This window comes from Bufo bufo, chromosome 11 (assembly GCF_905171765.1).
Source record: "Bufo bufo chromosome 11, aBufBuf1.1, whole genome shotgun sequence".
NCBI classification, from domain to species: Eukaryota; Metazoa; Chordata; class Amphibia; order Anura; family Bufonidae; genus Bufo; species Bufo bufo.
The window spans coordinates 46,032,693-46,060,290 of NC_053399.1; the positions used below are offsets into that span (position 1 = coordinate 46,032,693).

At 46.7% G+C, this 27,598-nt stretch overlaps 1 protein-coding gene across 2 annotated transcripts; it reads right to left on the reverse strand.

The window, feature by feature from the left end:
- Positions 1-1,103: 1,103 nt before the first annotated feature.
- Positions 1,104-27,378, reverse strand: LOC120982259 (E2F associated phosphoprotein). 2 transcript variants are annotated; one of them, XM_040412274.1, is made up of 7 exons: positions 27,248-27,378; positions 7,996-8,117; positions 4,989-5,167; positions 4,614-4,706; positions 3,369-3,492; positions 2,721-2,846; positions 1,104-2,211 (listed from the first exon to the last, which is right to left on the reverse strand). In XM_040412274.1, exons 2-7 carry the CDS (start codon positions 8,067-8,069, stop codon positions 1,935-1,937), a joined length of 873 nt encoding a protein of 290 aa, XP_040268208.1. In that variant the 5' UTR covers positions 8,070-8,117; positions 27,248-27,378; the 3' UTR covers positions 1,104-1,934. The 2 variants fall into 2 exon arrangements, with proteins under 2 accessions (XP_040268208.1, XP_040268209.1); XM_040412275.1 differs by having other exon boundaries at positions 1,106-2,211; positions 4,989-5,164.
- Positions 27,379-27,598: the final 220 nt, after the last annotated feature.

A 27,598-nucleotide genomic window follows, 5' to 3' on the forward strand; every position in this document is an offset into this window, starting at 1 on the left:
ATTGCAGATGTTTTTTTGTCAATTAACAGTCCTTCTATGGAACATACACTGTATAGAAGATGATTGGTACTGTAAAATATGCATGGCATGTGGGAAGACGCTATTTCAAAATAATAGAGGGAGGGACACCTCTATAGATAAACAATGGCTCTGCATTCGGCACTTCTTCCATACTGACAAAATACAGAGAAAAGAAATGCTTGTGTGAATAAAGCCAATCGGGAATGACCTATATCTTTAGCTGCAGATACATATCATAGACATAGCTATAGGATGCCTAGGCAAAGCTCTGTAGGAACCAGATCTGCTGCCTACAATGAAGATGATGGAAAAAAGGAAGTTCTCTTCTAAAAAGCAAGTTAACTGTAGACCTTCCTCAGGATGAGGTCAGCAGTTTCCATCATTCCTTGGTGTCGGAAAGGAAGGCAACTATTCCTGCAGTGCGGGTTTTGTTTCTGTATCTCTTTCTGTACATGAAAACAGAAGATCCTCGACAATGGAAGGGCCGTCACACAGTTCCTGAGGCCCCATTCACACGACCATATTTTGGGTCTGTATCTGATCCACATTTTTTGCAGATTCGATGCAGACCCATTCATTTGAATGGGGCCAGCACATCTTGTACTGTTCGCATCCATATGTCCGTTCCACAGTCCTGCCAAAAAGATTGAGCATGCCCTATTCTCGTCCCTTTTGCATGACTCTGTTGCATCCTTAATTTTTTTTTGCGGATCCACAAAATGACATATGGTCGTGTAAATGCACCCTAAGGGTCCGCATACACGTTACTGAATCGTCCTTTAAACTGGACAAGCCAACCAACTAATTAATATGGGGAGCTCCTGACTCACCCCCAACAAATGATGCTGGGGAGGAAAAAAAAAAAAAAAAAAAAAAAAAAAAAGATTGGAAAAATTTAATTTTGCTTGTGCAAGAGGTGTCTGGCAGCAGCTTTCTCCTCTCTCTCCACTGAAAACATGGGAAATTCAGAAGAAACAGCTGTTGGCTGAACAAGCCTTTCAGCCTACAGCTACTGAAGGTGTATGGGCATTTTAAAGGGGTTTTCCAAGATTTTTTTAACTAATGGCCGATCAGCTGTTTCAGAAGGCACCAGCGCTGCCACCTTCTCTCAGCTGACCAAACACAACACTGTACATCGGAGCTCAGCCCCATTCACTTCAGTGGGGCTGAGCTCCACCTAGGCCATGTGGCCGATGAACGGGTCATCACTTGGCCTAGGCAAAACTGCGAGAAGGCCACAGAACTACTGTGAGCACTAGTGCCTTCTCAAACAGGCTAATCGTTAGGGGCCCCGGCCCCCACCGATCAGATACTGATGACCGATCCAGAGGATAGGTCATCGGTTTAAAAAAATCCCAGAAAACCCTTTTATTGGGTGCATGAAAGGAGGGAAGGTGGTAATAACATGGGAACATGCTAAGTTTATAGCCTGAGAGAGGAAACCGGAGAAAGCAGACTGGAGCCCCACGAGATATCCGAGGAGCCAAACCCTTCCTGGTTTTATATGAATAGATATGAAGACGTCTGAATAGAAAGAACAACCAACAAGTGGAGTCCAGACTAATATATAATTGTGACGGAAAGTATAGTACACATTACTTACATTTCGTAATACAGGAACCAGTTTTAAATGGGCCAGGTATACTTTATGATATCAGTGTGTACAAGACTATACAGCCTTAAGTCTCTGCAACGATTTACAAAAAATATACATTTCATTTTCTATATCTTAAGTCTCTAATGAATTAAGTCCTGTGATAAAAATCCAAGTAATATTGATGATATGATGATATCTGGTATGGATAGATACTCCAATGCTAAAAATGTACACCAATTAAAAAAACTAAACAAAAAAGAAATAAAAAAAACTGTAGGGGATGTGCAGCATAACGGGCAGAGTCAATGTGTGTGTCCTAGCTGTGACTGGCTAGAACATTAAAGAAATGGTACACCTCCTCCTTGTCATACACAGCCACCTCTGTGGAGCACTCATTGCACTTCACAGGGTGGAACGTCTCCACGTCTGGACTTTGTGTCTCCATTGCTGAATCTGCCGAGGGAGCCTTCATTTTTTTCCTCTCCCGCCGTCTGTTCTTTATGGGCTGTTCAGGAAGTTTTAATACCTCCTCCTTGTTGACCGTGCAATTCATGACAAACATGGCTCTGTACTGGGTCCTATAGGATTCGTGTCTGCAAAAAAATATTACACACCATGGAGATTCATACAGCTAATAGTCTAGTAAGTAAAGCGTTGCATTACAAATAAAGGGGTATTCAGGTTATAGCAAATCAATGCGATTAAGAGTATAGGAATATTTAATTTACCCAATATATTTTTGTTAGCTATTCCTTATGATTTTCAATAGCTCTGCTTGCAGTCATTTAATAGGAACCTTCATTGTTCACTTCCAGTGGATAGAAGTGTGTCGGACACATGGGTGCATGGCTCACACACATGCTGTAGCCGTGTGTCTATAAATAGGATGGATTTTATCCACTGAAAGTAAACAATGAAGGGTCCTACTGAACAACAGCAAGCAGAGGGTTTGAAAACCATGGGAAACCATGGGAAATTGAATAAAGAATATATTAAAGCATTATTTTATGCTCCACTATACAAAGACTAACATTCATTGGCTGAACCAAGCACACACCCCCCCCCCCCCCCCTCCCCTAAAATAAATTCACAGTGCACACACCTTTGACAATCCAAGCAAAGAGTAGTCATGCAGGCCGGGCAGTTTAAAATGGCATCACTGCTGGGTAGAGTGTTCCGTTTGTTCGGATGGGTGAGAGATTTTCTCTGTTTTCTGATATTTCTGTAACTGGAAATGGAAGAGGTAAATTAGAAAAATCCCACAAACATTTATTCTTACCAGTGGTCACCATCACCACCTCATCTTTAGAACAGTGAACTCTCACTTTCTAATTTAGTTTAAAAGGGGTTTTCTGGGATTTTTTAACTGATGACCTATCCTCTAGATAGGTCATTAGTATCAGACTAGTGGGGGGTCTAATACCTGGGACCCCCCAGATGAGCTGTTTGAGAAGGCATCGGCGCTCACAGTAGCCTGTGGCAACTTTGTCAAGGCCATATGAAATCACATTCATTGGTCATGTGGCCTAGATGCAGATGAATGAGGCTGAATACAATGTACGGCGCTGTGCTTGTTGAGGTGAGCTAGGCCGCGGCACTCACAGGAGCACCGTTGCCTTCTCAAACAGCTGATCGGCAGGGGGTCCCGGGTGTTGGACCACCGCTGATGACCTATCCAGAGAAGAGGTCATCAGTTAAAAAAAAATCCCAGAAAACCCCTTTAATTACAAAAGTAGTGTTATAACCTTACCTTCTTCTCTTGGCATCCACCCATTCCTGATCGCGGTCATCCTCATGTGGGTCATACAGCAAGTCATCATTGCTCAGAACTTTATGCTTTTGTTTGCGATTTTGCTTTTTCCCATTTTGATCCACTGAGAATAAAGAGCAACAGTCAATTAGTACTGACCAAGACCTGTTCAGAGAGAGAAAACCTGAGCTAGAAACCAGAGGTTGAAGATAAAAGGCAGATGGATTAAATGTGATGTGACCCTGCTGGTTTCTGTTCATTCCGTCTCCCTAGGCTTGTAGAGTAATTGACTCTTCCAGGTGTGGTATCAGAAGTGTACTATATGCCCTGGGCCAGGGGTCACCAACCTCCGACACTCCAGATGTGGTGAAACTATGACTCCCAGCATCCTCCATTCATTTCTATGGAGTTCTGAGAAGAGCCAAACAAGTGTACATCTTGGGAGTCGTAGTTTTACCAGTGACGGAGGTTAGCAATCACAGCCCTAGGCCATGGGTCAGCAACCTCTGACACTCTAGCTGTTATGAAACTACAACTCCCGGCATGCTCTATTCACTTCTATGAGAGCTCAGATAACCGCAAAGCAAGTGTGCATGCTGGGAGTTGTAGTTCCACAACAGCTGGAGTGCCGAAGGTTGCCGATCTATGGCCCTAGGCCAATCATATGTCCTCCCCCCGGTATTCCTCCTTTAGTAAGAAGCTACGGACTGCATCTCCCTAATGTATACACCAAATTGTTTTCATCACTGGGAAGGTTCTTGAGCATTTAAAGACCGGCTGCTGGAAGGTTAGGATGAGGACACTGTGCCCTAAATACGGTATATTGTCATTATTTACATACTACTGATTTATGAAAAAAAGGTGGTACATAGAGAAAGCTTCTCTCAGTCATAACTGTGTTAGACCACGTTTCGACAGGCTGTTCCAGCAGAGAGCAGACTGCTGGAGTTCAGCGGATTCTACAGATCACAGACGGATCCCTATTGACTATAATGAGATCCGGCAGCTTTCCAGTATAAAAGTTGACTTTCAGCCAGACAAAAAACGTGGTTTTTGGTCCGGCCGACAGCTGGCATATGTGCCAGATCAGCATGCCGCAAATGTCAACGTGGCCTTAGGGTAGTGAAACCCCTGCTGATCATCCCAGACCTTTAATGTAACCTCTAGATACTGTATATGACTTGGCAGAAATATGTGGCTGGAGGCGTCCTGCTATTCATAAAATGGTAAATGCGTCTTTATTACCTTCCTCCTCAGAGTCAGAGTCAAAGTACACCTCATCATAGAACTGCTGCTGGTCCCCGCCTGCCGACGCTGCGGCAGCGCTCGTAGCGGCATCTGTAATATAAAACTCATACATTATTTCATGGACCAGAGTCCTTTTGAGAATGATGATTGAACTAGTGATGAGCAAAACAGTGTTGTCAGGTTTGTTGTCCTGTCAAAAAATGGAAACCCAACAAGCCCCATTATAAGTGAGTGGTATTATCAGGAACTGTTGGGATCCAGTACAAAATAGATCCACTAAAAAAAAAACTGAATTCACAACATCAGTGTGAAGACTTTTATATCTTATTTTAATTAAAAAAAATAAAATAAAATAAAAACCTATTCACAAACCTTTGTTTTGCCATTTCCCCTCCATTGATTTCATGGTAGAACTTAACTCCTTCTCCATCTCCTTCTCAAATTCATCTTCACTAGAAGACTCACTTTCTCCCGTAAGACATTCGCGAATCAACTTGCGTTTCTGCTCAGGGGTTCCATGTAAAAGAACGTCTAATTCATCTTCAGAACTAAGACAGAAGGAAAAACAGTCACCATAAATCCCATTAAAGCTGAAAAAGCACTTAGATAAAATGTCTTGTATCCTTATGGTTTGAGATATGGTAAATCAGGGGTGTGCAGGGATAAGCAAGTCAGTCCCCCAAATATCAGTAGAATGAGTCCCCCCCTGACCACTGTTTGGCACTCCAGACTATATGAGTTAGAAAGGTGGGAGTCTATGCATGCGGCTTCCTCCATTGTAGTTTAAAGGGCCTCAGTCGGCAGATCTGTCCCTATGACACCGGCTGACCTGTTACATGTGCACTTGGCAGCTGAAGGCATCTGTGTTGGTCCCATGTTCATATGTGCATTGCTAAAAAAAAAATGTTTTATTATATGCAAATGAGCCTCTAGGAGCAACGGGGGCGTTGCCATTACACCTAGAGGCTCTGCTCCCTCTGCAACTGCTGTGCCCTCTGCACTTTGATAGACAGGGCCGGGCAGGCGTGATCATGTTTCCACTGCCTGGCTCTGTCTATCAAAGTGCAGAGGGCATGGCAGTTGCAGAGAGAGCAGAGCCCCTAGGTGTAATGGTAACGCCCCCGTTGCTCCTAGAGGCTCATTTGCATATAATAAACCTTTTTTTTTTTAGCAATGCAGTCACATATGAACATGGGACCAACACAGATGACTTCAGCTGCCAAGTGCACATGGAACAGGTCAGCCAGTGTCATAGGTAAGATTTGATAAGTGATCGGCTGCTTTCACTGGAGAGCCATATGCATGCATAGCGCCCTCCTCTCTGGAGTGGTGACCCCTAATCTCCTGATAGGTGAGAGTCCTGGAACTAGAACCTGAACTTATATCTTTTGATATGCCATAAATGTCTCAAAGGGTAGTGCCCCTTTGAGTTTTACTGGGGCTCCTGGCAGTGGTTTAATATGAGAATGGGGTGACCCTTATATTCTTCCTCATATAGTTCATGTTAGGTAAGGGCTACACAGAAACATTCAGTAGAAGTACAGTTACACTGCAACCATGACCTTAAAGGGATTCTGTCACCAGGTTTCATCTGTGGGCTTATTTAGCTAAAAAACAGCTATTACTAACCTGTCAAACAAATAAGGTGCCCAAGGGGATGTTAATGGATGCAAGGTGTCGGCCGCACCCGCCGCCGTTCGTGCCCAGCGCCGCCTTTCCAGACTTCTGCGCCGCCTCCTAATCCTCTGTGCCGCCTCTCGCTCTCCCTCCCTCCCCCCTCCTTCTGCTGTAAGATATCGCGCATACTGGGGTTGAGCGAAGTGCCGGCGCATGCGCACTACGCTGTAAGATACCAAATGGAGAAGTCCGCACGGGCGCATCAGGCAGAGCCCTGTGCGCAAGCGCGAGATCTTACAGCAGAAGGAGGGGGGAGGGAGGGAGAGCAAGAGGCGGCACAGAGGATTAGGAGGCGGCGCAGAAGTCCGGAAAGGCGGCGCTGGGCACGAACAGCGGTGGGTGCGGCGGGCATCTTGCACCCCTTGGGCACCTTATTTGTTTGACTGACAGGTTAGTAAAAGCAGTTTTTTAGCTAAATAAGCCCACAGATGACATTTAGAAGCCCACATTAGGAATCGTGAAGACGCCCTAAACATCAGCATATGTTTAGCTGACAGGGGTCAAACCTGGTGACAGAATCCCTTTAACCTCCCTAGCGGTAATCCCGAGTGTGGCTCGGGGTTAATTTACACTGCAAGAAGCGGTAACCCCGAACAACACTCGGGATTACCATGGGTTAATTAGAACGGGGCAGGAATGGATGCGGACAGCACACAGTGTACTGTCCACATGCGCATTTCCTGAGCACGGCGGCCGCAGCTCCGGAAGAATGTACAGCTTCGGGTACGAAAATACTACAGGAATTAGACCGCCAGGGAGGTTAATACCTAGATCGCAGCCAACTTTCACTTCCACAAAAATCCAACACAGTCAGCTTTTCCTGTGACTGTTACAAGGTGGCTTCGACCTCGTTTCCCTATCGAAAACAGACAGGGGGAAGTTGAAGTTTCCAGGGACTTCAATATCAAATATCAGCATGCGAGCCTTGCTCTAAAGACAATATCATACTGGGGTAATAATCTACATATGACCTTTGTATGTAGTGTATGCGAGTGCTATTATGTCCCGTCTTCTCTGTGCACATCCGCATATTTATCCGATCACATCATGCAGGATGGTTTTATCTTTCTCTGTGATTTTCTTTAAAGAAACACTTCCAGCAAAACAGATGATACACTGGGGTGGATGTTCAGATCCAGGCTTATTTTGCGCCGGATTATTGTTCCTGGCATCAAATTTATGACCAGTATATTTTTGGATTGTTAAATTTGTCTAAGGCTCCGATTTTCATGTAAAAACAGGTGCATTTTTTTTTCTTTTTTGGTATAAGGCAGTCTCAAGGGAACATGCGCCACACTTTAATACTATTAGAATTTTACTCCACTTCTTTGATCACCTTGGAGCTGGTATCATTTTTGACCACAAGATGCAAAACAATCTGTGGGTCCGCATTTTTTGCCGATCACACACAGACCCATTTATTTCTATGTCGTCCATGGGCTGTCCAGCAAATTATAGAACGTGTCCTATTTTTGTCCATTTTGCTGATAAGAATAGGTATTTCTACAAAGGACATTGCGGCATGCACACGGCCGGTATCTGTATGTTGCCTATCCATGGTTTGCGGAACAGTTGTGTGAGGCCTAAGACTGCAACAAGGTGCAAAGCAAGATTCATTTTATTTTCATTCGTTTCCGGAGAACCCCTAAGGATGTAAGACTAAGTCAACACCGATATAGGACAAACAAATCAGGATATTCACCTGCTACTACCGCGTTCTTCATCACTAGGTTCTTCAATGGCGTAGGCGTCGTATTCTTGCTGCAAGCGGTTCATGGTGAATCAAGCTTAATGCAGTTCTTGTACACCATGTGCTTACAGGACCTACAGGCATAAAGAACTGTTGCAGTTAAATCGGTGATGGAATATAAAGTTACAAAACACAATCTCTTTACTATATGCATTTTTCATCAACATGATACCACTTAAAGGGTCCGAGTTCTGAAAACTGAGCTAATTGTCAGTTATCACCATAGGATGATGACTGGCGGGTGTGCAGGATGTCGGACCCCCACCGATCGGAGGATCCTAGGGTCAGGTCATCTATTGCTAAACCCTGGAGAAACCATTTAAAAATCAGACAGAATCAGCATTCACAAAAAAATGCTTACAGTTTTTACGGATGGTATATTCTGTCTGTTTTTACTGGGGTTGTCCAGGATCCCCTCGGTTTTCAGCTAGCCCACCTAGTGCGCTTGACCTAATCCAAGAATCATACAGATCTTCTCCCAGCCGCCCCTGGTCCTGCACCCTGGCAGCGTTTGGTGATCTTCAGTTCCCAGCAGCAACGTGCCATTTGCGGATACATCACCAGAGGCCAGTCGTTGGCTACACAATGTCATGAGTGCAATGTCGTATTGTGACACCACATCTAATTATGTGACTAACACAAAAGTTGCAAAAAAACAAAACTAAAAATGTGCCATCATAGACCTTTCCAACACTTGAATGCACTTGAGCGTGGCAGGTGTATAGTCACACTCCCAACTATAACTCAATTCTATTGTTGACTGGGTATTTTAGTTCATTAAAATATAACTTTTACTAGATATGCCATGAAATATTGAAGGGTTAAAAAACACCAAACAACAGTAAGCAATTCAACTGAACTACTACCTGAACATCCAACTATTAGCCCAAGACAGAAAAAGGGTAAAATACAGTCCTACCGCCTCCAGACGTGTAGATTGCAGATGGATGTACGGTGTGTACAATAACGAGATTTTTGTGAACTCACCTGTAAAATCTCTTTCTCGCGTAGTTCATTGGGGGACACAGGACCGTGGGTATAGCTGCTTGCTGCCACTAGGAGGCGACACTAGGCTGAAAAGTGATAACTCCTCCCCTGCAGGCTATACCCCCTCCAGCCTGGAGAGAGCATATCAGTTTGTGCCCAAGCAATAGGAGTAGGAGAAAAAAAAAAAACATACAGTAAACAACCAATAACTGACAATCGTCAGCCGGATTGAACCAGAACTCAGGACCATACTGGTCCATCAACCGCCAATATTTGCAGCAAACAGAACACTGGGTGGGAGCTGTGTCCCCCAATGAACTACGCGAGAAAGAGATTTTACAGGTGAGTTCACAAAAATCTTGTTTTCTCGCTCGTATCATTGGGGGACACAGGACCGTGGGATGTCCTAAAGCAGTCCACGGGGAGGGAAACAAATCACACTCCCATGGAGAAAAAACGATCTCGAGGACGCGTAACCCACTGCCGCCTGCCAGACCTTGCTGCCTTCTACGACCGGAAAGCTGAAGCATGAAGGCGATAAATCCGAGAAACACAGGCCGCTGGTCGAGTAGACCAAGACTCATCGAGCGATGCCTTACCCCGGGAGCGGAACGCCCGAGTGGCTGTTAAATGGATGAACCTGGAAAAACAGCCCTTGGAGGCCGTCAGCCTTGACAAGGACCTCCAGGACCAGATTGGTAAAAGCCCATACAGCGGAAAGCGCTAGCTATGGACAAGCAAACCTCGGAGGCCAAATCACATGGCTGGAAGAGAGCTCGGTTTGAAGAATGCGAGGGAGAGAGAAGAGAAATCCATGTCTTGCGGGGACGTGGAAGGGCGACTACCTCCTGCGAAGAAGGAGGATACTGGGCGGAGCACTGCCTTATGTTCCTGCTAAAAAAAAAAAAAAAAAAGGGGGTATGAACAAGAAGGCGTATTAACTCCGAAAACCGCCACCTAAAAGCTGGCTCCTGGCCGCAACTGTGGGAGTAGAACTAAAATCCAGGTCCGCCCGACCCTCCTCTGGCCATGAGAACGCTCCCTAGGAAGCGGAATATTGGAAGACCAATGTCCCTACAGCTGTAGGGGCTTGTGGTGAGATTTCTAGCGAGAAAAGCTGCTTGAGAAACCACAGAGAAAAAAACGCCTGAGCCGGGAATGTCCCACTGCAGGCCAAAGGACCAGGGCCGCCATCAGGGGGGTACAGCCGATACCCCAGTAAGGGGCCCGGACCCCAGGGGGGCCCGGCCAGTTCCAATTTAAATTAAAAATTTTAATTTTTTTTGCCATTTGTCAGTGACTTCATTGCGTCGCTAGAAGGGGGCAATTGATTATTCCTTGCCCGTTCTCCCCCCCCCCCCCCCCCGCTGATTCTCGTATACCTTCAGACTGCAGTCCCCTTTAAAAGGCTCTGACTCTCTGAGCCGCTGCACAGAGGAACGCAGCTGCGCAGGTGACGTCAGACGCTGGCCGCTGCCTAACGCCGCCGCCGCCTGCCTGCCAGCCACTGCCAGACAGTCAATTCTGGTTTGCAGACTTGCAGCCAGGAGCGGCGGCGGGAACTTCTGGGACTGGAAACTTGGAAAGAACTTTTGTGGAAGCCTGCCCTAGTGCCCTCGCCCCTCTTAGCCAGCCCAGGAAGGAGTCAGTGCCAGCTCCATGCTCCAGCCTCCACTCCATCACATGTTGGACGGACCCCAATGATTCAGGTTACTTGTTTCCATAAATAATGTTATCATTTTACTGTTAATGGTGGCATACAGTATTTTTTCAAAGCAGAACACACAGCTAAATGGCTGGGGCTGGGTGGGCTGGCAAGGGAGGGGTTAATAACAATAAGTGATGGAGGATCATGGCCCTGTGGGATAATCCAGAAATGTGGCATACTGAGCTGAGCTATTTCAAAGGCTCCAAATTATTTATTTTCATATTGATCCTTATGTTGTCTACTTGGCTAGGCAGCTCTATGTTGTGTAGTCTTTGCTCGGGGGTAAAATGCAAAGCTGTTTTCTATATTATCCCACAGGGCCATGATCCTCCATCACTTATTGTTATTAACCCCTCCCTTGCCAGCCCACCTAGCCCCATTTAGCTGTGTGTTCTGCTTTGAAAAAAATGTTTAGGCCATGAAGGGGTTAATTAAGTGTTGCAGGGGGTGGTGGGTGTTATTGTGCATATTGTGTTTGGGATCCATTTAACAAGTTTGACCAGTTGGGTTTGAGAGTGGTTGAGTGTCGTCCACAGATTCCCCCCATAACAGTGTGTAGTCCACAGATTCCCCCCATAACAGTGTGTCGTCCACAGATTCCCCCCATAACAGTGTGTCGTCCACAGATTCCCCCCATAACAGTGTGTCGTCCACAGATTCCCCCCATAACAGTGTGTCGTCCACAGATTCCCCCCATAACAGTGTGTCGTCCACAGATTCCCCCATAACAGTGCGTCGTCCACAGATTCCCCCATAACAGTGCGTCGTCCACAGATTCCCCCCATAACAGTGCGTCGTCCACAGATTCCCCCCATAACAGTGCGTCGTCCACAGATTCCCCCCATAACAGTGCGTCGTCCACAGATTCCCCCCATAACAGTGCGTCGTCCACAGATTCCCCCCATAACAGTGCGTCGTCCACAGATTCCCCCCATAACAGTGCGTCGTCCACAGATTCCCCCCATAACAGTGCGTCGTCCACAGATTCCCCCCATAACAGTGCGTCGTCCACAGATTCCCCCCATAACAGTGCGTCGTCCACAGATTCCCCCCATAACAGTGCGTCGTCCAAAGATTCCCCCCATAACAGTGCGTCATCCACAGATTCCCCCCATAACAGTGCGTCGTCCACAGATTCCCCCCATAACAGTGTGTCGTCCACAGCTTCCCCCCATAACAGTGCGTCGTCCACAGATTCCCCCCATAACAGTGCGTCGTCCACAGATTCCCCCATAACAGTGCGTTGTCCACAGATTCCCCCCATAACAGTGCGTCGTCCACAGATCCCCACCATAACACTGTAACAGTAAACCTTGTGCTTTTAAGGTGTTTTTTCTTAAATGTGCCAGGGGAAGATTGCTAGGGCAGCTTAGAACAGGTAGTGTAGTTAGTGTTAGTGTAGGGTCCTGCTTAAAAGAGTTTACCTTGTCGTGGTAGCAGGCTTCATATTATTTGGTCAAAAAATAATTCCTTACAGAAATCACTGATTATAACTTTTTGCTGTCTTTGTAGTTGTAAAAAAATAATGAAATTGGGGGTGGAGGGGGGCCAGTAGGTGGAGTCAGGACGGATTCTAAAGGGGCGGGGTAGGAGGGGGGGGCCCAGGCCTTGAGCTGTGTAAGGGGCCCCAAAATTTCTGATGGCAGCCCTGCAAAGGACCAATACCTCGGAGAAAGGTAAAGGCAAAGCCAATGAGAGCAACATCGGTGATGGGATGCCCCGTCCGTGACCCTAAATTCACAATGTGTCCACCCTGCCGGAAAAGGCGGATGAGTGGCACAAAGATGAGAGAAAAACTCTTGCCGGGTGGAGTGCGAATACGACGTCCAACACCTCCACCGTACCCGAGGAACCCTGGGTGCGTGGAAAAAATGGAGACGGGCTTCCAGAGTCGTACGACCCATGGCAACTGGTCAGCCAGACAGAGGAGAAGGCGAACAGTTATCCAGCTCGAGGAGGGACAGGGAAGGAAAAGTGTGTTCCCTCTCAGGGACGAAATCCTTAATAGTGGTGAAAAGGCCTGACGGACACACGCTCTAGCCATCATGGGAGACTCTCAGTCCACCACTGGAATGAGCCGTGAAAGAATGGCCACCATTGGCTTGGTGTGACGTAGACATTATTCATATCAGAAGAGAGGTAGCACCGATGGTGTCACGGCATCAACCATTAAAAATCCAAGTCCCGCTTCCAACGGCAACCTAGTGGTTGACGAGTGCCGCAGGGACTAAGCTACCAAGTAGAACGCACTCGCAGGTAGGTGCTGATCAGCAATGGCAATTACGCCATCGCCATGCCTGAGTTGACGACAGAAGGACAACAGTTGCCAGAGCAACAGGCCCATTGCAGAATCTATAGGTAATGTAATACTCCGTCTGAAGAGGAGGCCATACAAGGGAATTAAAGTTTCACATGGGACCCACCGCCAGCCGAACACAGCGGTACCTGACGGTGCAACGAATGAGGCCATGGAAGCCCACCCCGTGGGCCGGGAGAAAAAAACTGCGCGGCCGGGAAGAATCGGAAGGCCCGAATGAAAGGAAGAATAAAGAATGCCGCCGCCGGTTCGGGATTAACCCCTTCATTACCTGATTTCTGAGGAGCTATGCGGTGACTGGTGGAGGACTCGCAGCCTCCATAAGAAAGGGCCATGGTGAGAGGGGTACAGAGAGGGACAGTATACTCACCTGTCTTTATCTGTGTTCTTCACCCTTAGTCTTTTACCAGCAGGGACACCCCACGACCGCTGGCACCAGGCATCAGGGGTCCGGGCAGAGAAGGGCTGGAGAGGAGGTGTCCCTCTTGCTGGCGGGAAGCAGGGGAGCAAGGCTGCCCTGGTCCACTTTGTCTTCTTGGGGGAGGCAAGGCGGTGAAGCAAGCAACACCGGCCAGCCTCCCAGGGAGACAGGGACGCAATCGTTCCTGTGCCCCATCCAGGAAATCTGTGAAAAATAACAAATTGAGGAAAATCAAAAGAGCCACCCTGCTAAGCAGGGAGGTCTGCCTCCTACGACACTAAGCTAAAAACTGATATGCTCTCTCCAGGCTGGAGGGGGTATAGCCTGCAGGGGAGGAGTTATCACTTTTCAGCCTAGTGTCGCCTCCTAGTGGCAGCAAGCAGCTATACCCACGGTCCTGTGTCCCCCAATGATACGAGCGAGAAATCCTACAGTGCAGTGGCCAAGGATATTGAGGACGGGTGCTGGGTTGCACGCAAACAGCATTGACTAGTGACCCTATCACAGGATCCCTCACAGTTATACTAAGGAGGGGACTAGTTCATTTGACTGCCTAGCAGACACAGAGCACCCGCCCTGACAGGGGCGACCCCATACGGAACCTGTCCCTAGTTAGGGGCCTATTTCCTATGCTTGCCCTCACTAATCCCTACATGCCACGTTTCGTCCTCATCATAGGACTCATCAGGGGAATATAGTACACAAACGGTGAGGCGGTAGCATGCATGGGACACTTCTCAGCATCTGAACACGGCGTGACCACTGTCGGACTGTGTCTGTCTCCTATGAGTTAGGAGTGGATGTGATACTTCACCATTTAACTTCACTACTATATTCCCCTGATGACGACAAAACGTGGCATGTAGGGATTAGTGAGGGCAAGCATAGGAAATAGGCCCCTAACTAGGGACAGGTTCCGTATGGGGTCGCCCCTGTCAGGGCGGGTGCTCTGTGTCTGCTAGGCAGTCAAATGAACTAGTCCCCTCCTTAGTATAACTGTGAGGGATCCTGTGATAGGGTCACTAGTCAATGCTGCTTGCGTGCAACCCAGAACCAGTCTTCAATATCCTTGGCCACTGCACTGTAGGATAACGTACACACCGTACATCCATCTGCAATCTACACGTCTGGAGGCGGTAGGACTGTATTTTACCCTTTTTCTATCTTGGGCTAATAGTTGGATGTGCAGGTAGTAGTTCAGTTGAATTGCTTACTGTCGTTTGGTGAATTACCAGTAAGTCCAATTACGGTTTTCCATTTAATCCACCATGACGGCTACACATGAGAACTAACAGATTAAACGGTAGGGGAGGCTACTGCTTGCAGAACTTTCTGGCCAAAGGTCAGCTCTGTAGAAGCAGAGATATTTAGACCTAAATGCTTTATGAACGTATTTATACTTGACCAAGTAGCTGCCCTACATATCTTGTCAAGAGATACACCAGCTTTTTCCGCCCAAGAAGAGGCCCTTGCTGTGGTGGAATGGGCTCTAACATTAGAAGGACCTGTAAGACCCATTAGGGCGTAACAGCAGGATATCAAGGATTTTATCCAGCGACCTATAGAAGATCTGGAAACCTCCTTCCCTTTTATTGTGACCTGCAAACTGAATCAGAAGATTGTCATCCTTCCTAAATTCCTTAGTGGCTGCCAGGTACTGGATAATTGTCTCGCTTACATCTAGGAGATGGAACTGTTCTTCTGTCGGGATTTGTGCCTGTCCGGAAGAATCCAAAAGATCCATCAGGGATAGGATTCTTAGCCAAGAGAACCAGGTCCTTCTCGGCCAGAAGGGTGCAATTAGAATGAGCCTCGTCTGTTCCTGCCTCAGTTTCTGAAATACCCTTGGAAGAAGTCCCAGAGGAGGAAAGGCATACAGAAGTTGATCTGGCCAAGGAAGGGAGAAGGCGTCCATCCCTGATGGAGAGTCTCTTGGATTCAGGGAAAAGAAGAGACTGCATTTTCTGTTTTGCTTGGTTGCGAAAAGGTCTATCTGAGGATGACCCCAAAGGTGAACTATTTGGTTGAAGACCTCCTGATTCAGGCACCTTTCTGCTTGATCTAAATGGTTTCTGAGACTATTTTCTGTTCCTTTCAGGTGTACTGCTTTGATAAAAGGAATGAAAGGAATGATTAAATAGAAAATTTCTGTGGTTAAGGACAGAAGACGCTCTGATCTTGTCCCTCCTTGTCTGTTTAGGTAGGAGACCACAGTAGCATTGTCCGACAATATCTTTACTCCTGTTCCCTTTAACTTGGGCAGAAAAGCTTTTAAGGCTAGCAGCACCGCTCTTAGTTCTCTGACATTTTGGGAATCTTGGCTTTCTGATAGACTCCAAACTCCCTGCAGCACCCCCCACTGGCAGAATGCCCACCAACCGGTTGGACTAGCATCCGTGGTTATAGTTACTTGTTCTTGCAGAATCCAGGGGAAGCCCTGAGACAGATTTGAAGGCTGTAGCCGCCAGTTTAACGACTGTATCACCTGTGCGGTGAGAGGGAGAGGGGTGTCCAGCGGCGACAATGATCCTTGCCATTCTTTTAGGATCTTCCACTGAAGCTTCCTGGAGCGAAACAGGGACCAACTGCCGGAATTGTGGAGGTCATTCTGCCAAGAACTGCCACCCCTTGCCTGATAGTTCGATTTTTTTATGCCATCAAGACTCGCACGTCTTCTCTTAATCTGTCTATTTTGTGCCGAGTGAGGATGCACCGTAGATTTACTGAAGCTAGGATAAAACCTAGAAAGACACATTGTTGGGAAGGGTTTAGGTTGGATTTTTTCCAGTTTATCTGCCATCCGAGATTTATTAAAATGTTTAACACTTCCAGCAGACGAGAGGATAGAAGTTCCACAGATTCTGCTACTATCAGGAGGTCGTCTAAGTAAGGTATAGTGAGAATGTCTTTTTCCGTTATGTGGGCCATTAACTTTGTAAAAAGTCTTGGAGCCTGGGAAATTCCAAACGGAAGAGCTCTGTACTGTAGATGATGCACCTGACCTTCCATAGACACAGCTACTCAGGTATTTTTGGAAATCGGTATGAATAGGGACATGATAGTAAGCGTCTTTTATGTCTAAGGTGGCTATCACACAGTCCTTGAAAAGATGCTTTATTGCTGACTGCACGGACTCCATTCTGAATTTTTTGTAGATGAGGTATTGATTTAAGTCTTTCAGATTTATGATCATTCTGAAGGAACCGTCCGGCTTGGGTACAAGAAAAAGGGAAGAATAAAACCCATCTTCCTTTTTCTGAGTCTGGGACAGGAACCAGGACATTTTTCTTTAAAAGAGAAAACACTTCCTCTTTTAGAGCTAGGTTTTTTGCTGAATTTTGAGTTAAACTTGTCATTTTTAGCCTTTCCGGAGGGGGAGAGAAACTCTAGACGAAAACCGTCTTTCACGATACAATTTATCCAGGGGCTTGCAGAAATTTTTCCCCAAGCCCGAGAAAAAAAAAGAGATAGTCTTTCCCCCACAGGACAGTAACCGTCATTGTTGACTAGACTTGGGGCCTGAAGAGGACTGGGAATTAAAGAAGAAACCTCTATCCCTTGATTTATCGAAACTTCTCTTATTTTTCCGAAAAAACTGCTGCCAGATGGCTGAATAATGATATCATGCTGCCAAGAAATTGATAGCCCAAAGCTTTCCTGGAACATTGGGCTATCAATTTCTTGGCAGCATGATATCATTATTCAGCCAAGATCAATGTTTCCTTGTATCCGGACGGGGAGCTAAGTAAAAATCTATATTTTCATTATTTTTCATCATCGTGCTATCCTTCTCACCCCCTGATGATCCTTGCATTAGGTGAAACGCGTAGGGGTTTTTCGTTTAAGGAAGTGTTGGTGTATGATTACCTGCGGTGCACCAGACATTATCCATATATTTATGCATTATCTTCTTTCTTTACCTATTTTCGTTTGTTACGTTCTCTTTCTATAGGGTTTTAACAGGGATATTCTAGGATTAGGCACTGGGACAGGGAACCTCCACCACTAGGGGGCAACCCTGGGCTGAGGATAGACTAGGGCAGTGGTGGCGAACCTATGGCACGGGTGCCAGAGGCGGCACTCCGAGCCCTCTCTGTAGGCACCCTGGAAAAAGTCTATGGTGTACCAATACGCCTTAGACTTTTCCTGCCATTCATCAGCGCAGGGCGCACTATGAACAGCGCATTGAATATAGGCAGGCTATTACAGCTAAATGATAAAGTACATGGAAGATATACTACATTGTACTGTAGTATTCAGGTTAAATTGCCGTGTCGGCACTTTGTGATAAATAAGTGGGTTTTGGGTTGCAGTTTGGGCACTCAGTCTCTAAAAGGTTCGCCATTACTGGACTAGAGTATTACAGGGATAGTATCCCCTGTGGTCCCCTGATCATCCTCCTTTCTCGATTAATCTTTTTCCCATTGCCATATTATTTATATATCTCCCCTGGAGGATTACATCACGTATTGTTAGTTATTAGGTACCGTTGTACCAATACCCATTACTTTAACATTAAAAGGTATTTTTAAGTCACGTTCGTTTTCTACGCTTAGTGGCTATATTAGGCTTAAAGGCATGAGTAGAGGCCTCCCAAACTTTAAGATATAGTTCAGCTATTCTATCCATCGGGTCTTTTAAAGGCGCCAAGATCCTCAAAAGGCAAAGCAGATCTTTTTGAGATTTTCGCAACAGGGGCATCTAGTTTAGGAGGCCTGTCCCAACAGGATGACTCGCCTTCAAAAGGGATATTTTCTCTTTACACTTCTGGGAATAAAAAAAACGTATGTGTTTTTTTCCATTCTTTCTGAATTAAATGTTTTAAATTCTCGTTTAAAGGAAGGACTCTAGATCTTTTGTGACCCAGATCTCCAAACATTATATCTTGACTGTACTTTTGTTCTTTGGATTCATCCACCTTCATCGTGGTTCTAATAGCCTTGAGTAAGGAATCTGTATCCTCAGGGGGGAATAAAGGTCTACCCGAGGACATTTCATCTGAGGAAGAGCTTGAATTATCTAGGATTTCTCCTTGTTCACTTTCCTCGGAAGATGCACTATCAGAAATGATATTAGAATGACCTTGTTTGCCCGCGGCTGAGGGAGGTAGGCACTTCTTAAACATTTTGATAGAATCAGAGACCTCAGATTTGACAATCTCTTTGATGCTCTGAAGTAATGATGGGGATTCCTCCTCTACCACTTTATTAGCACAATGCTGACATAACATTTTAGACCAGGAAGAGGCGAGTTTTTTCATGCAGACGGCACACTCTCTTCCCTTAATTTTAGCAGTGGCTTTCCTAGGGGCCTCTTTTGTATTCTAAAACAAATCAGACAATAAAAACCCAATTAGGCAAACAGGGAGAAAAACAAAAAGGTGGGGATTGACCCCCTTACCCCACCAGGAATACCGGTCTGCCATCATGACCATCCTGTACATCAGCGCGCTGACCGCTCTCTTCTTCCATGTCTCTGGACAGAGCGTCCATATGCACCTAGGGATGCTAACAGGCTGGCTGGGATCCTTCTGACCGCACGCTGAGCAGGAGGTTGAACTACCTGGATGAAGTCCAAACAACCCAGGTCGGGTCCCTGCCGGCGTACCAGATGTGGCTTTTATGGGGAGGATGCACTGTCTTGCCTTCCGGAACGCTTGGTTACCAGGAACGAACATGCGACCCGCAACTTCCGGTTTACGCACGGAGCGTGCCTAGAAAGGAAAGGACCTTCCCCAGCTTCTGTAAGGCTAGCGGAAGCCAGAAGAAGCAGTACAGGCCCCAGATCTCCCAAACACTGCCAGGCTACCTTACAGTAAGTCACGGGACTGCACTCAAACGCCAGCTCGACAATTAACAATAAGTCCGAGACCCAGAAGTGGCTCCTAGTGGAGTCTTACACCGCACCAGGTAACCCACATTAGCAATAATGCGCTGGGCTCCTGCGCCTAATTCTTTAAGCTCTCCACCACATGTCCTATCCTTAGGACAGGAAACAGGAACTGAGGCTATAGGGGCAGAGCCCCTCCTTATGAGCTCTCCACAAGTGTTCCTGTTTCCTGTCCTGATGAAGGAGGTGGTCTCTTAAAGGTGCTGTCATGGGCGTAGGGGAAAATTTTATCTTGTAACCATTTTTCACGATGTCTAAAGGCCAGGATTTTGAGTTACTGCTTCCCACTGAGCCAGAAATGTCCCCAACCTTCTTCCTACCCTGGCGTTATTGTTTTTCATTTTGTTTGTTTTGGGGATTAAGGAGAAACCTTCTACCTTTTCCCCCCTTTCTGATAGCTCCAACGTCCTGTTTTGCCCTTTCCCTTGTAGGATTTAGACTGTGAACTAAAGGGACAAAAAAGTTTCCTCTTATTCTCCTCTGGGAACCCTCTTTTTGTCTTCTCTAAGATTGCATCTAGTACGGGGTGAAACATGTATTCTCCTGAAAAGGCAATTGAGCACAATTTTGTCTTGGAGGACCTGTCACCTCCCCAGGATTTCATCCCTAGTGCTCGTCTGACTGAATTTGACAGAGCTGAATCTTTAGCAGTGAATCTGACCCGATTCTGCAGAAGCATCAGCCAGAAATGCTGTGGCAGAACTAAGAAGGGTCATGGAGTTTAAGATTTCCTCTCTAGGAGTTTTATTTTTTTATATGGTTTTCTAATTTGTTGAGCCAAAAATACATGGCTCTAGCCACAGAAGTTGCCGCTATGTTTATCTGCACCCCAAACATGGAGGCCTCCCAGCATTTCCTCAAAAGGGCATCTGCCTTTCGTTCCACGGGACCCGTAACTGTGACGAATCCTCGAATGGCAGGTAAGTTTTAAACAACTTTTGCCATCTTTGGGGTCTCGTTAAAGATTTTAATTTCATACGGGTCAAATAACAGCCTATTTAAACTCCTTGGAGAATCCCAACCTTCTTTCTGGATCTGTCTATTCATCAAGGATCGTATCCTTAATGTTTTCGTTAATGGGGAATACTTTGTACGTAGTCCCCCAAACATCTCATCCTGTACTGACCGGGGGTTTTGGATATCTTCCATACCCATGGTAGCCCTTACTGCCCTTAGTAATTCCTCCATCTCCTCAGAGGAAAAGTAGTATTTATTTTCGTCTTCAACAATTTCCCCCACTGACAATATTATGTCTAGAGGTGGAAGCCTCCTCGTCTATGTCCTCTGCGTCAGAGGAGGATGGAACTGATAACCTGAATTTTTTGGCTGGAGGCGTAGGAGGAACTGGCGTAAGGGAGGATTTTATTTAATTTTGAACCATAGATTTAACCTCCATAAGGATAGATGGTTGCGCTTCCTTAAAAAGCTCACTAATGCAAGATTTGCAAAGTTTCTTTTTATAATTTTCAGGGAGTTTTTTTTATACAAGTTGCACATCTTGCGTATTTGGATTTAACTTTACATTCTTTCACTCCCTATAAAAAGAAGAGCAACCAGGTATCAGAATTTTACACCAGAAAAGCATGAAGACAAATGCAGATTTTTTCCCCCCAGGGGAACCCACAGCAGGAGCAGCCGAAGGTGGGTCTGCACTTTCCCTGTGGCTTCCAGGGGCTTCAGGAGCTGACATGCTGTAGCTTCTTCCAGGAGCAGGAATCAGTGGAGACAGTAATTTACCGAATCGCCTGCTCTTCCACTCCAAGAGCGGTGTCTGAGGTCACAAGTGCGCGTCCGCGCTCCCTGGCTCCGCCTCTCTGGCAATGACGGGAACTGAGTGCTGACTGCGGCTCAAGTCTCCCGATCGGCGTGCAGCATCCCGCTCTCTTTCTCTGGTCTGCCTCCTCACTCAAGGGAAGGAAGACCATGCGGTAAGGAGTGAAAACAGGCCCCCACTCTAAGGCCTCTTTCACATGGGCGTCATGTTTTTTGCCCGGATAAGATGCGGGTGCGTTGCGGGAAAATGCGCGATTTTTCCGTGCGAGTGCAAAACATTGTAATGCGTTTTGCACGCGCGTGAGAAAAATCGGCATGTTTGGTACCCAGGGTTGTGTAGATTCTATTATTTTCCCTTATAACATGGTTATAAGGGAAAATAATAGCATTCTTAATACAGAATGCTAAGTACAATAAGGCTGGAGGGGTTAAAAAAATAAAAAAAATAAAAAATTTAACTCCCCTTAATCGCGCAGCCCGGCTTCTCTTCTGTCTTGTTCTTTGCTGTGCACAGGAATAGGACCTTTGATGACGTCACTGTGCTCATCACATGGTCCAATCCCATGGTTCATCACCATGGTGAGGGACCATGTGATGTGACGTCACCACAGGTCCTTAGCCGGCAGCTCAACATTACAGAAGAAGACGACAGAGATCCGCAACTACGCGATCAAGTGGACTCGGTGAGTTAATTATTATTTTTTTAACCCCTCCATCACTATTTTACTTTGCATTCTGTATTCAGAATCCTATTATTTTCCCTTATAACCATGTTATAAGGGAAAATAATACAGATCGGGTCCCCAGCCCGATCGTCACCTAGCAACCATGCGTGAAAATCGCACTGCATCCGCACTTGCTTGCGGATGCTTGCGATTTTCACGCGGCACCATTTATTTCTATGGGGCTTGCGTTGCGTGAAAAACACAGAATATATAGCATGCTGCGATTTTCACGCAACGCACAAGTGATGCGTGAAAATCACAGCTCATGTGCACAGCCCCATAGAAATGAATGGGTCCGGATTCAGTGCGGGTGCAATGTGTTCACCTCACGCATTGCACCCGCGCGGAATACTCGCCCGTGTGAAAGGGGCCTTAGAGACGAGAACCAACTCCTGTATTTTTCTCTGCCCAGCTTTAGCAGTCGCCGCAGGAGGGCAGAGGGGAAGGAAGGAAGACAACCCCCATTCCTTAATAAAAATAAAAAACTCTTTACCTCCCCTTAGGGAGGCCTCTCTGTGTGATGCCCCGTAGGGACAGGAAACACTGATGAGTAAGAGTGGGTGGGGGGTTTTAAACTCTCTGTGTGTTCCTGCCCCTACAGAGGTCAAGGGGTCAATCTCATGTGTAGCCGTCATGGTGGATGAAATGGAAAACATTAATTCCTGCAGTTTTTGCAATGGCCACTAAGCCTAATAATAGGCTCTACTTTTTGGTCTGTACAGATCACTTTACTGCAGTTATATACCATTCTATACCTGCCTGTAATAAAAAGGAGGTATCACTTCTGCATATAGATAAGACAGGACCCACCATGCACAATAGGTGATTATTAGGGATGAGCGATGCTTTGGATCCTAGGTCTGAAGTCGCTTCACTCAAAACCTTGGATTAATGCTGTACGGAGACCCGTCTCCACAGAGCATTAAAATGTACGGCCTCCGACGAGGCAAAGTTTTGAGCAAAGCGACTTCGGATCTATGATCCAAAGCTCGCGTCGCTCATCACTAGTGATTGTCAGAGCTTATCTCTTCCTTCCTTGTACAATGACCTCTGCACAGGTCACAGAGCATGCCCAGAAAACTGCCATAGAAGACAATGAGGTCCCTCCTGACCATTGTGTCTATGGACCATGGGGCTGCCGTAAAGCAATTTTTTTAACGCTTTAAATCCTGTTAAAGGAGTTATCCAAGTCTAATAAATGTCCCCCATATGCCGGGCCCCTCACACTGAATCTACTTACCTGGCTTCCAACGCCGCTCCTGGTACCCGCAACGCCGCTGTTTCTCCCCATTTGCTGATGAAAACATTAGGTGTCGGAGGGGCAGAGGTCGCACTACATTTTTTCCAGAAGAGTAAAAATACTCCTCTGACCATTTTTGAGGAGTATTTTTAGTCAAAGAGGAGTACGAAAATTGTAGTTATTCATTCATTATATATATATTACATAGGCTTATATAACATTAAGGGGTTGCTATTCATGCAAGCAAACCATTACTGGTCTTCTCTATAATGTCTTCCATGCAGAATTAGCAAATTTTGACCATTTTAAATTTCTCTCTCAGAAGACTGAATCCCTACCTTTCTTTAAGCACCAAATCTGTCACGTAGGGATCGGAGCAGTAGACTGTGCAAAACTCAATGCAATAAGAATTGAACAGGGACGTCTGGCGGTTGTGGCAGGGAGCAGTGGTGGTCTGGTGGCACTGGGTGGGGTCTGGGACAAATGTACAGGTGGCAGTTATAGGACAGTCTAAGGCTCCATTCACACGTCCGTGGTCTGTTGCGGATCCGCAACACACCCGCCCGGCCCCCCTATAGAAATGCCTATTCTTGTCCGCAAGCTGCGGACAAGAATAAGACATGTTCTATCTTTTGCGGAGCTGCGGACCTGAAGATGTGTGCTGTGTGCTGTCCGCATCCATTCTGTACCCCTGCTTTTATAGACCCTTGAGACTCTATTAACACTACTATCAACATAAGGTCATCTAGAGCAGTGTTTTCCAACCTTTTTTGTGCAAAGGCACACTTTTTTCATGAAAAAAATCACGAGGCACACCACCACTTTTTTGACTTAGCTATAAGTTCAGCAACGTGATAGCTAGCTTTAAGAGCTCTTTCATTTACCTTTGTGGTTTTTCTCATGAAAGTTGCCTGTTTCTCCGTGTTTTCACGCAGGCGAACAAAATAGTCCGCATTCTTGTTTTGAAGCGAAGGGTGTTTCGTTTGGAGATGGCGTTTAAGTTTACTTGGGACCATAGCACTGTAAAGGCTCTTTCACACTTGCGTTATTGTCTTCCGGCATAGAGTTCCGTCGTCGGGACTCTATGCCGGAAGAATACTGATCAGGATTATCCTAATGCATTCTGAATGGAGAGTAATCCGTTCAGGATGCATCAGGATGTCTTCAGTTCCGGTACGGAACGTTTTTTGGCCGGAGAAAATACCGCAGCATGCTGCGCTTTTTGCTCCGGCCAAAAATCCTGAAGACTTGCCGCAAGGCCGGATCCGGGATCAATGCCCATTGAAAGGCATTGATCCGGATCCGGCCTTAAGCTAAACGTCGTTTCGGCGCATTGCCGGACCCGACGTTTAGCTTTTTCTGAATAGTTACCATGGCTGCCGGGACGCTAAAGTCCTGACAGCCATGGTAAGTGTAGCGGGGAGCAGGGGAGCAGCATACTTACCGTCCGTGCGGCTCCCCGGGCGCTCCAGAGTGACGTCAGGGCGCCCCAAGCGCATGGATCACGTGATCACATGGATCACGTCATCCATGCGCATGGGGCGCTCTGACGTCATTCTGGAGCGCCCGGGGAGCCGCACGGACTGTAAGTATACCGCTCCCCCGCTCCTACTATGGCAACCAGGACTTTAATAGCGTCCTGGGTGCCATAGTAACACTGAAAGCATTTGGAAGACGGTTCCGTCTTCAAATGCTTTCAGTACACTTGCGTTGTTACGGATCCGGCAGGCACCTCCGGCAACGGAAGTGCATGCCGGATCCCAACAACGCAAGTGTGAAAGAGGCCTTAGATAGCTTTTCACCACACACCAAGCACAGTGGAGTTGTTTTTTTTTTTGCATCTCCGGTGAAAGTAAATCCAAATGAAATATAGCTTTCGCTATATTGCCTTGGCCAGAGAATTTGCTTGAGCTAACCATCTTTGCTTTCTTTTGATCCCCACTCATACTTGGGCTCTCATCTGGCTCCGAATTTTGTTCAGGGTCCAGTTCTTTCCTTTTCAAAAACTTGTCCATCACTGTATCTGCTCCTGTCTCACTGTCACTCAGTACTTACTGTGCTTGTCTCCTCCAGATAGCCACTGTCCGTCACACCTAAGGCGCTCTTCTCCATCCAGATCCATCAATCAGCGCTCTTCTGCTCATGTCTCCTCCAGATCCATCACTCAGCGCTCCTCTGCGCTGCGATAATCAGATCAATCGGCGCTCTTCTGCGCATCAGATCCATCAATCAGCACTCTTCTGCTCATGTCTCCTCCAGATCCATCACTCAACGCTCCTCTGCGCTGCGACGCGATAATCAGATCCATCGGCGCTCTTCTGCGCATCGGTGATCTACTGCGATGTCTCCTCCTGTCAGACTGTAACAGGACAGTGACACCGGAGCTATATAGTCCGTAACATGCGGCTTCAGCTCACAAATAGACCAAATTGGAATTTTTCCCCACGGCACACCAGACAATATCTCACGGCACACTAGTGTGCCGCGGCACAGTGGTTGAAAAACACTGATCTAGAGAAACAGCGGGTTTTTTAAATTATTTTTTCCCTTTTGGTGTTTAGGTATCAGAGCAATCAAATGAAAGTTCTGATTTACCTTAAGAAGCAGGTTTTGTTTAGCCTCTTGGCTATTAGTTTTCCATTGATAAACCTCCACATGGAGCTCCCAGCAGCAGATAGAAGCCTACAGGGCACTTCTGGTGTGACGTCACCTGGGCACAAGCCTGGCACTTCTCTCATTGTCTTTGCTCCATGCTTTCCCTTCATCAGAAGCCGGCAATGGCGCGGAATGGCTGCTGTGTGTTCAGTGCGCGGGAGAAGGGGGTGTGAGAAGATCGGCCAATGGCACGGCAGCCTGTGGATACTGACAAATCAGCAGCCTCCTCTCTAATAACAAAGCTCTGTACTGTGAGGAGCTTTGTGATTGGATTGCTGTGCTGCCTGTGCCGTTCACAGCGCACGGAAATGGCAGTGAAATCATTGTGCGTATTTATATGCATCAGACGTTTTTTAGAGGGTAAAACTGCCTGTACAGTCGTCATCTATGACGCTTGTACAGGCAATATTGCGACCTCTGTGGGGGGGAGCAGCCAATGGCAGGCGGTGACTGGGGCAAGCCTCCCTAGCATCGTGGGTGACTCGTCCCCGTCACCTCTGACTTAAAGTAGATGCAGTGTGAGGGGCATAGGCAAATAGGGGACATTTTTTAGTCTCTGATAACCCCTTTAAGAACACCTCAGGCAAGATGGCTGCCCCCATAATCATGTTCAAAATCTACAAGCAGAAAATAAAAACAGATTAGATAAAAAGAAGATGTGTCATTATCTGGTTTTTAATGGCAGATGAAGTTTTTGGTGACACATTTCCTTTAGTAGCAGTATGATGAGACAACCTACACTAGCGGTAAGAGATCCGGCATCGCCGGACGGTACCCGAATGCCCACCGGGCCCTTTAACTATGATGGGGTTCGGCAGAGATCCGGACACAATCAGGCAAATATGCAGAGAACTGGCCGGACAAAAAACGGTGCACGCAGCAGTTTCTGTCCGGCTGATTCTTGGAATAGTTGGTGGATCTCCAATAACATCACATCATCTGACATGAAGATCGTTAGATCAAAGTGCGATGTTCTAGAATCTAGATGGAAAAATTGTCACTGCAACATGTGACATACAGCAGCCACCAAAGTCACAAAAAAATTCAATACTGTTGGATTTCCGGTAGCACGCGTCATCGTAGACGTCATTGCCAGCCATGTGCACCTAAGAATTGCCTGCATTTTGACAGCCAAATCACAGTCGTAAAATAGTCACACGACAGCAAGTTACTGACGTGTGACACATGGAGACTCCTGGATGACACCTCTGCTAAATAGCACAAGGAGACATGCCACTGCAGACCTCTAGGAAAGCTGGGTGAAGCCCCTATGGGCAGCCATGCTGGTTCCCCAGCCTTCATTCGGGGCAGTTTGACAGAATGGGACATCTTTATGGAGGGCTGCTTATCTGATGCAGGATCCCTACAGTCAGGATCACAACCTGAAATCTGAATCCAGGACACACATGTGGCTCTTCGTCTCTCACACGCCGCCAAGAGCCACCATTACTCTCCTCTATGTAACCACAGAAAAGAACAAGACTCTTACCTTAACCTTCCTCTGCCAGAACCAAACAAACTACAGTAATCCGCGTCGCACAGCAATGACGTCACGACTACCTGGTCGCGCATCTAATGACGTACCGCCTTGCCGTGCTGCCATAAGGTGGGAGGGGCTGCAGAAGCAGGCTGGGTGTGGGGTAAGAGCCAATGGGATTCCGGGAGCTATGACGTCGCGAGGTCACGTGAGGAGCGTACGGCTGTAAACTAGGTAGTGTCTAAATCCCGTGCGCCCGTAAGGAGCGTGTGATGTCGCGGGGTCACGTGACTTTGGAAGCCTCAAATCCCAAACTGACCAGGAGGAGACACTACCCTTATGAAAGGGAGGGGCAGATCCCTG